General features: G+C 42.5%; 1 protein-coding gene across 2 annotated transcripts in view; it reads left to right on the top strand.

Annotated features, from left to right (window-relative positions):
- Positions 1-329: 329 nt before the first annotated feature.
- LOC134218449 (protein fem-1 homolog B-like) overlaps positions 330-10852 on the top strand; it is a 33373-nt gene continuing 22850 nt past the window's right edge. Inside the window, exon 1 of one of the 2 annotated variants that reach the window (XM_062697449.1) lies at positions 330-1128. In XM_062697449.1, the coding sequence (XP_062553433.1) occupies positions 946-1128 (183 nt within the window). In that variant the 5' untranslated portion in view covers positions 330-945. The remainder of the gene's footprint in view (positions 1129-10852) is intronic. The other variant, XM_062697448.1, reaches the window with a different exon arrangement.

The raw sequence follows: 10852 nt of genomic DNA, 5'->3' as shown, positions 1-10852 counted from the left end.
AATGTGGATTAAGAACTCATTATATTTTGCTTAAATAGAATGACAAATCATTACGACTTCGATTTTAACATAATCTTCTTAAAAGATAAAATAGCCAGCAACACTGTATGCAAGATCTTTTGCATGTTTGATGCAACTTCGTGCATTTGGCGAACTCAACGCAAATTGTAATATTTTTTGAAAAACCTTAATCTTTTATTCCCGGGAAATGTAACTTTGATATACCTGCCATACCTGCACATATACCAGTCTAGTCTTGTGCCGCTGGAAAAAAATCATGTCGCGGTGACGGTGTGACGTCACCATTTTTTATTTTGGTTTTCTTCTGTTTTCTCTCGAAATTTATTTTGTTTTGGTAAACGTTCTGATTGCTGCGTTTTCCATTCCATCCATACTGATCGCGAGCCGCAAACATTCCGCTTTTCCTCAATTTCCATCCATCAGTTCGCGACCCGATCCCCCGCAATAACCCGTACCGGTGGTGGATGCTGCTGTGCTGACAAAGTCGGTCCGTGTGTAGGTGTATCTGATTTAGCGCACGAGATTTCACGTTTTATTTGCGCGAACCGAGAGTGTTTGGTGTGCGTCGGGTCGTGAAAATCGGATCAGGATCAAGCCCCAAGCAAGAAGTGAACGTTGGGTTTTCACCAATCAGTCAGTCCGAAGCTGTAAGTGCAAGAAGCATACACGAGTTGCGATTCGTATACGTAGTTCGCTCGGTCGAAACGGGAGGAAAGAAAATTATTTTCGCACTTTTCATCGCGAAACTCAAGCTGTGTGCAGCGTGGAAGAAAATCAAGTCGCAAAACGCGTTCGGGTGGATTTCATAACTTTGAATAAAGTACTGATCAGGAAAACCATTTCCCTAAATACAACGGAGTGCGGACACGGTTTGAAACTGTCCAGTGCCTGTTTGATTTGCAACGCCGTCGAGCAGTCCCTTGCATGGAGGCGGAAATGACCAAGGAAGTCAGTCCGGTTCCGAGACCGGAACGGGGTCGGGAGTTTAACAAATTATCGCTGGTACATCGAGTTTACTACGCCTGCAAGGATGGCTTTGCCCGGCTGCTGCTGGCCACGCTCAAGGACATCAGCTGTGAGCACGATCGGAAGGCCATCGTCGATCAGGTAAGGGGCCACCCTCTTGACCATCGTTACCCTATTTGGCTGTAGAGTCGATTCGTAAAGTGTCGTGAACAATCTAATCCGAGCCAGCATACTTGCAAGAGATTAAATTCGCTTTCATTTTGGCAAACCCTCGGAGCCATATGTCTGTGGGGATGGGTAGTTTTTCAACAGGGCTGGTATCGAGTAACTTTTATGTGACCTGCTCATTTTTGTATGCCAGTTTCTATCATGGTTTTACATTCCTAAAATATTCCAGTTGGCACTATAAAATATTGCACTATTATTTCCTTTCTGTTGTCCAAGCTGAGATTACCAGCCCTGCCTTCGGGGGAAAAATTAAATAGAATTGATTTACTCTAGCAGTTTATCTTTTGTGGTTTGCTAAACACATTTGCGATCCTTGACAAATGTCATTCGATGGTCGTCTTTATCTTTAACACACATCTTAACTGCTGCAGCACTGCACATGTTCACCCCATTTCAGGCTCCTATATACCAACGTATACAAGCTTTTTACACTCGTTGCAAACCACGACGCTGTTAATGAACTATAAACGATCTTTCTCTCCGCGCGCGGCAGTAGTCGATTACTTGAAGATCATGTTCAATTTCTCACAGGCGATGTCGGGTAAAATGATTTAGTGTTCCCTTTCTATTGGCCCTTTTCTAACTCCACCAGTGGATCAATGAACGGCTGTTTTTTAAGCAGGGGTTAAAATTAAAAATGTCGTCATTAGGAAATCCCACCATCATGTGGAACCTTGTACGGTTTTCTTTCTCTAAATATTGGTTAGCTTTTTCATCATTTCAGGGAAGATAAAATAGCCAAAACAAGGTAAACAAAATTACCCTGCCTGTCGTACCTATTGAGATCAACGATCGCTACTTATAACAAATTTGACGATGCTACGATGCTATATCTAGATAGTCTTCTATGTCGATGTATTCATCGGTATTGATAGAATTGAATCTCATTTTTGCGTATGAAGAAATTGTCATTTATGTATAGACGCTTCCCTACTGAACCATTTTCGGATAGGAAATTTTCTCGACTTATCTGGGTACAAAAGCATCATCGTGTTAATAACTCGTAGTTAATAACTGTCAAAGTGCTGAATGAACACTAAGCTGCGAGGCGGCAATGTCCCAGTGGAGGATGTAATGCCAATAAGTAGAAGAAGTATAGCCATAAGCTACTACATATAGGATATTCTATGCTCTTGCTTGTCACTGATGCTCCACCATCAATAACGAACAGCTGTACCTCATTTAAAAACGCATCCACATTCAGGGAGCGCGATGTCAGCGTCTCTTGGGATTGTTTGTAGAGCAAATAGAATAATAAACGCGAAACGAAACGAGGAAAGTGTGTACACTTAATGCGAATGTTTTCACGAAGACAAACGAGCTCAAATCTGTGTGTTTTCTTCCGCCAACAAAGTCGCCTATCTAAAGCGTTTGCTCAAACCATTGATCAATGTTCATGTGCGTCTGAGTGAAGTTTAAAGATTTCATTTGAACAAGTATTACTCGGAAAACCTTGTTTGATTTCGATTCTCAAACATTTTTAGCTTGTGTGAAGCCCCATACAAAAGTGGTGGATTTTAAATCATTCAATGCGTTTCATATTAATAAGTTATCAAAATGCATACAAATAGATTTTATTTATTGCAAAATTCAAGTCAATTTGAAAGACCTCTCAATAACTACTTACTGAAAAACTGCATAGGCGTGTAGTACGCATTACTCTTCTGCAATGGTTTCGTCCATAGCTGACCAGAGGGCGGAGGCTAACTGATCGTCACAATTGGTAACTGCCAGTCCGAAGTGTTTCCAGCTAGTTATCTGACATTTATAAGCAAAATATCTATTAAACGACCCAACAGGTGCACAACAGTTTTCACTTTTTTATGATCAATAGAGTGCAGTTTTGTAATACCTTACCTAGATACCATGTTGGATACAGCGTCGATACACCGATGCCTGGCGCATTTTGGAGCTCCATAATCGTTGGTCTTGGGCGATATTTTTCCAGTTTTCTCGAACGTTTAGGATCCCCAGGTCCGATTCCGCCAGCTTTTTCGTGACCTTGCACGAAGTCGCTAGCCTCTATCCGGTTTACAGTTAAGTATTGTACCACTTAAAGCTGCCGTATGTTATGATTCACAATATTTACTTTTTTGTACACTTGAGCATTCATGCGTCACACACCATTTTCTAGTTTCCCTCTGAGTATTGTACGCAGCACATGTCTCTCGAAAACCCCGAAAGCTCTCCGTTTCGCCACTTTTAACGTCCACGATTCATGTTCATAAAGGGCCACTGGTAGGATCAGAGTTTTACACAAAGCAAATTTCGTTTCCGTATGCATGTTGTGGGACCTTACTCGATCTCCTAATCGCGTTCTTGAGTGCAATGTTGAATAATAAATTCTAAAGTGCACCATCCTGCATGATCACAATCACAAACACAATGCTGACACTTCGTCAGCAATCCGAATTTATGATTTCTTGCCGTAAAGCGTTACACGTAACATCAACTTTACCAGAATACCATTTTCAGACATTATCTACCGCAGCGCATTTCTTTTCACTGTATTGTATGCTACTTAGAAATCAATGAACAGGTGGTGTTTCTGCAAGTTGTACCAAGATTATCAAGATGTTGGGATCAGATCAAATTAGTACTCATTATCACGGAGAAAAAGAAAAATTTGGATAGCTACGCGGAAATAACGCGCAGGAAATCCCCGCATAGAACAAATCACACATAGTGTGCGTTGAATGGACATAACAACAAATCTGCTGCTGTGAAGTCCAATGATTTGACATACACAAATATGAAAAGATTAAATAATAATCAGTACCTGGCCGAGGAGTCAACAACTAACCCGAAACGCATTATACATACTTTTCTTTTGAGGTGCCTATGTACGTTGTACGAGTCGGTTTCTACGCGTAGTATACCTCAGTTCGTATCGGTTGGTTTTAAATGCGACTTGTTGGACCTGCCACCTCTCGCCGAGTCAGGTCCGGGCTATTGAGTCAGGTCCTACCCAACACCAAGACTTGAGCTAGCGTACTTCAAGCGGCAGACGGTCTCTTTAGTAGATCCTACTAGAGGATATAATGTAGGTAGTTAAACAGAACTCATTTTCAAACCCAATCCCATCTTGAAAAATCCCCACAACTTGCAGTGACCAGAGGGCGGTTTATCAAGCACTTGAACTTAGCTCATGCTGCCCCGAAAACTCACAAACTTTTTTTTTTTGTCTTTATTTAGGAGACTTGCAGCCCGAGGCTGGCTCGTCTCCGGAAACTCACAAACTTCAAATATAATTGAATTTCCCTTTTCTATTCTGCTAGGCATAGTTTTTTTCATTCATTTCGCGTCGAACGATTCAGGACGAAATGTCATAAGTATAAATATAAACAAAACATTGAAAATTTCACAAAAGCTGCCTTTGATCATTTGCCAGGGAAATATTCATTGGAGGCGCTTTGAATTATCCTGCATTCCAAATTTTTCTTGCAATGCGTAATATAAAGTTGATTCAAAAATATAAGATTGCTTATGTCGTTCCTGATTGTGACTAACATCTAGGTTACTTCGACCTGGCAGCCAAAGTACCGGTACTATACAAATATTAAAACCGATATTGATGATGAAACCAAATGCACTACAACATGATGCATAAATTATAGCCAGTTGAACCATAATTTGGCAAAATATTTTAAATGACTACAGCGCCACTAGTGTTCTACTACTCATGCTTCTACTCATTATAAAGTGTACTAAGTTCTCTGGTACTCAGCGGTATCCAGGAAAACTGAGCAAGCCTTTTATTTGCATTTAAATTTGTTCTAATTTTCTTCCTTTGTTGTAAAACGGTTTCGCAGTTCAGTTTTCCCGTAACTCGACTGGAAAATTAAATGTTTATTTAACCGATAATAATTGCAGTAACTCATCTTCAACTTAAAAATTAGTTTCCTAACTATCCGAGCAATCCAATGTGCATACCAGCTCCAGTTTCTGAGTTTAAGTCAGCTATTAGCATAATGTTTCATACATAATGTCAACCTTTCTTACTTCTTACTTACCTCGCTGTATAAACATTTGCAACACGGCCTCGTAACCATCCGTTACGAACCGCCTTGTCTACGATGACGACAGGATCTCCAACCTAAAGCGGGCAAACATCGTTGAACCAACTGGTGCGACGTGCTATGGTTGGAAGGCAGCCTTGGATTGGATCCACCGCTTCCAAGTTTACTCTTAACTGGACTTCCTCGGTAATGGGAATTCGCGATGAAGTGTCCGCACCACCACTCTAACTCATCAGCAGGAAGTTGTAGGATGGGATGGCTTCTTCTGTTAAATCCTCCAGTGGTACAAATGTCAGAGGATGGGAATTGACAATCATTTCGGCTTTTGCTACAAAAGTCATCAGTTCTTCGTCGTTCAAATGTAGCTGGTGGTTTAATGATTTGAACCATTTGAACGCATCTTTAATAGACCGTACCTTCCACTCCTATACACCACCCATCCCCATGTGAGGAGTGGAGGGTGGATTGAATATCCACTCAGTTTCAGCGTTGACGAACGTACTGGCTCAATAAAGAAATAAAAGAAGTCGACCGAAATCTAACCTGGCAACAGGTTAAAGCGATAGCCGGGCATCGCTCAGGATGGAGATCTTTCAAGTCGGCCCTTTGCACCACCGGAGGTGTACAGGATCCATAAGTAAGTACAGGGGATGGACAAAATAATTAGGATAGGCAAATTTTAGGTAAAATTAGATGTGTTGTAACTACCTTAGTTATTATCCGATTTTGACAATTCAGGCATGCCTGAACTAGAAAATTAATGCAGTTTGACGGTATGTCCATGAAACCGACTATGGCCACCGGATTCCGGAGATATTCCGGGTTTTTCGGAGGTAGGTTCAAAACCGTAAATTTGAGGTGGATATTAGGAGAAGTTGTGGTTGAAAATTGAATAATATTAGTAACCACAAATGAAGTAGGGCTCTTGCTGATTGGAACCATATATTGAGATTTGGAATCGGACCAGAATCAAGTGAGATATGGCCATTTCTTTAAAATCGGTTCCGATTGATACTTATCAAAGGGGTCAGGCCACAACTTCATTTGAATCTCGCTTTTTGATAGATCGTCCACTATGATTTTATTCTAGAAGGCCTCTAATGTGTCTAGAATGACAAGCCAATTGAATAAACGAATCCTGGTGTCGCTGAGATGTCCCCGGGGAACCTGTAAAAGGGGACATTAAAGTTTTAGCACCAAAATCAGTCATTCGACGGCTCTTTTTTCATGGTTTTCGATCAGGAAGCGAAGTATGAATATAAAATGGTCCATTGGCGGCTCTGACCGCTTCCAGGATCTACAGATTGGCCCCGGGGAACCTGTTGAAGGGGACATTTTAGTTTTACCACCAAAACCAGTCATTCCATGGCTCTTTTTTCATGGTTTTCGATCAGGAAGCGAAGCATGAATATAAAATAATCCATTGACGGCCCTGGCCGCTTTCAAGACCTACGGATTGGCCCCGGGGAACCTGTTGAAGGGGACATTTTAGTTTTACCACCAAAACCAGTCATTCGACGGCTCTTTTTTCATGGTTTTTGATCAGGAAGCGAAGCATGAATATAAAATAATCCATTGACGGCTCTGGCCGCTTTCAAGACCTACGGATTGGCCCCGGGGAACCTGTGGAAGGGGACATTTTAGTTTTACCACCAAAACCAGTCATTCGACGGCTCTTTTTTCATGGTTTTCGATCAGGAAGCGAAGTATGAATAAAAAATGGTCCATTGACGGCTCTGACCGCTTCCAGGATCTACGGATTGGCCCCGAGAAACCTGTGGAAGGGGACATTTTAGTTTTACCAAAAAAACAGTCGTTCGACGGCTCTTTTTCACGGTTTTCGATCAGGAAGCGAAGTATGAATATAAAATGGTCCATTGATGGCTCTGACCGCTTCCAGGATCTACGGATTGGCCCCAGGGAACCTGTGGAAGGAGTCATTTTAGTTTTAGCACCAAAACCAGTCATTCGAAGGTTTTTTTTTCATGGTTTTCGATCAGGAAGCGAAGCATGAATATAAAATAATCCATTGACGGCCCTGGCCGCTTTCAAGACCTACGGATTGGCCCCGGGGAACCTGTGGAAGGGGACATTTTAGTTTTACCACCAAAACCAGTCATTCGACGGCTCTTTTTTCATGGTTTTCGATCAGGAAGCGAAGTATGAATATAAAATGGTCCATTGATGGCTCTGACCGCTTCCAGGATCTACGGATTGGCCCCAGGGAACCTGTGGAAGGAGTCATTTTAGTTTTAGCACCAAAACCAGTCATTCGAAGGTTTTTTTTTTCATGGTTTTCGATCAGGAAGCGAAGCATGAATATAAAATAATCCATTGACGGCCCTGGCCGCTTTCAAGACCTACGGATTGGCCCCGGGAACCTGTGGAAGGGGACATTTTAGTTTTACCACCAAAACCAGTCATTCGACGGCTCTTTTTCATGGTTTTCTATCAGGAAGCGAGGTACGAATATAAAATGCACCATTGACGGCTCTGACCGCTTCCAGGATCTACGGATTGGCCCCGAGAAACCTGTGGAAGGGGACATTTTAGTTTTACCAAAAAAACAGTCGTTCGACGGCTCTTTTTTCATGGTTTTCGATCAGGAAGCGAAGTATGAATATAAAATGGTCCATTGATGGCTCTGACCGCTTCCAGGATCTACGGATTGGCCCCAGGGAACCTGTGGAAGGAGTCATTTTAGTTTTAGCACCAAAACCAGTCATTCGAAGGTTTTTTTTTCATGGTTTTCGATCAGGAAGCGAAGCATGAATATAAAATAATCCATTGACGGCCCTGGCCGCTTTCAAGACCTACGGATTGGCCCCGGGGAACCTGTGGAAGGGGACATTTTAGTTTTAGCACCAAAACCAGTCATTCGAAGGTTTTTTTTTCATGGTTTTCGATCAGGAAGCGAAATATGAATTAAAAATGACCATTAACGGCTCTGACCGCTTCCAGGACCTACTGATTGCCTTCGAGGATTCTGTGAATGAGGACATTTAGCACTAAAACCAGTCATTCGATTTTTGATCAGGAAGCGAGGTTTGAATATAAAATGGTCCATTGACGGCTCTGACCGCTTCCAAGACCCACGGATTGCTCCTGGAGAATCTGTGTAAGGGGACATCTTATTTAAGCATCATAACCAGTCATTCGACGTCTCTTTTCTAGTGGTTTCGATTAGGAATCGAGTAATGAATATAAAAAGGACCATTGAGGGCTCTGACCGCTTTCTGGACCTATAGATTGGCCCAGGAAGCCTGTGGAAGGGGACATTTTAGTTTTAGTACCAAAGCTAGTCATACAACGGCTCTGTTTTCATGGCTTTGGATCAGGAAGCGAAGTCCTGGATGCGGTCAGATCCATTAATGGTCCAATTTATACTCAATATTGGTTTTTGTGCTAAAACTAAAATGTCCCCTTCCACAGGTTCCTCAGAGCCAATTCGTAGATCCTGGAAGCGGTCAGAGCCGTCAGTGGACCATTTTATATTCATACTTCGCTTCCTGATCGAAAACCATGAAAAAAAGAGCCCTCGAACGACTTGTTTTGGTGGTAAAACTAAAATGTCCCCTTCCACAGGTTCCCCGGGGGCAATCCTTAGGTCCTGGAAGCGGTCAGCGCCGTCTATGATCCATTTTATTTTCGTACTTCGCTTCCTGATCGATAACCATGAATGAAGAGCTGTCGAATGGCTGGTTTTGGTGCTAAAACTAAAATGTCCCCTTCCACAGGTTCCTCGGGGCCAATCCGTAGATCCTGGAATCGGTTAGAGCCGCCAATGGACTATTTCATATTCATACTTCGTTTCCTGATCGAAAACCATGAAAAAAGAGACGTCGAACGACTGGTTTTGGTGATAAAACTAAAATGTCCCCTTCCACAGGTTCCCCAGGGCCAATCCGTAGATCTTGAAAGCGGTCAGAGCCGACAATGGACCATTTTATATTCATACTTCGCTTCCTGATCGAAAACCATGAAAAAAAAAGCCGACGAACGACTGGCTTTGGTGGTAAAATAAAATGTCCCCTTCCGCAGGTTCCCGGGGCCAATCCGTAGGTCCTGGAAGCGGTCAGAACCGTAAATTGACCATTTTATATTCATACTTCGCTTCCTGATCGAAAACCATGAAAAAAGAGCCGTCGAACGACTTGTTTTGGTGGTAAAAATAAAATGTCCCCTTCCACAGGTTCCCGGGGCCAATCCGTAGGTCCTGGAAGCGGTCAGAACCGTAAATTGACCATTTTATATTCATACTTCGCTTCCTGATCGAAAACCATGAAAAAAGAGCCGTCGAACAACATGTTTTGGTGGTAAAACTAAAATGTCCTCTTCAACAGGTTCCCCGGGGCCAATCCGTAGAGCCTGTAAGCGGTCAGAGCCGTCAATGGACCATTTTATATTCATACTTCGTTTCCTGATCGAAAACCATGAAAAAAGAGCCATCGAATGACTGGTTTTGGTGGTAAAACTAAAATGTCCCCTTCAACAGGTTCCCCGGGGCCAATCCGTAGATCCTGGAAGCGGTCAGAGCCGCCAATGGACCATTTAATATTCATACTTCGCTTCCTGATCGAAAACCATGAAAAAAGAGCCGTCGAATGACTGATTTTGGTGCTAAAACTTTAATGTCCCCATTCACAGGTTCCCCGGGGACATCCCAGCAACTCCAGGATCCGTTTATTCAATTGGTTTTGCATTCTGGACACATGAGAGCCCTTCTAGAATAAAATCATAGTGGCCGATCTATCATAAAGCGAGATTCAAATGAAGTTGTGGCCTGACCCCTTTGATAAGTATCGATCGGAACCGATTTTAAAGAAATGGCCATATCTCACTTGATTCTGGTCCGATTCCAAATCTCAATATATGGTTCCAATCAGCAAGAGCCCTACTTCATTTGTGATCACTAATATTATTCAATTTTTAACCACAACTTCTCCTAATATCCACCTCAAATTTACGGTTTTGAACCTACCTCCGAAAAACCCGGAATATCTCCGGAATCTGGTGGCCATAGTCGGTTCCATGGACATACCGTCAAACTGCATTAATTTTCTAGTTCAGGCATGCCTGAATTGTCAAAATCGGATGATAACTAAGATAGTTACAACACATCTAATTTTACCCAAAATTTGCCTATCCTAATTATTTTGTCCATCCCCTGTAAGTAAGAACGTACTGGCTAATGTCCGGTTAATAGATTTTATCTGTTCGGCAATCTCGCGAGCAGCTCCCCGGAAATTGGTGCCGTTGTCACTGAATGTTTGTTGTGGTGCCCCACTTTTAAATATAAAACGGCGAATCGCCATTTTACATGATTCTGCTGATAACGTATGCACTACCTCCACATGTATGGCTCGTACATGTAAATAGTGCCACCCACCGTTTTTGTTACTTCGACGGCACTTCACAATAAATGGCCCGAAGTAATCCAGACGAGCGAACGTATGGTGTTACCCTTGGATGCGGCAGACCAGCCATCTTTGGCACGGATGGCTTTGCTCTTTAGACTTTAGACTGCACCATATACATTGCTTCACGACCTTCTTGACCACGAAGCGAATTTTGGGTATGCTATAATAACGTTGGCGCAACTCGTTCACGACAGTATC

This window comes from Armigeres subalbatus, chromosome 2, assembly GCF_024139115.2.
Source record: "Armigeres subalbatus isolate Guangzhou_Male chromosome 2, GZ_Asu_2, whole genome shotgun sequence".
NCBI lineage: Eukaryota > Metazoa > Arthropoda > Insecta > Diptera > Culicidae > Armigeres > Armigeres subalbatus.
The sequence above is the reverse complement of the archived record's forward strand: the minus strand, read 5'-3'. Positions and strand labels throughout refer to the sequence as shown.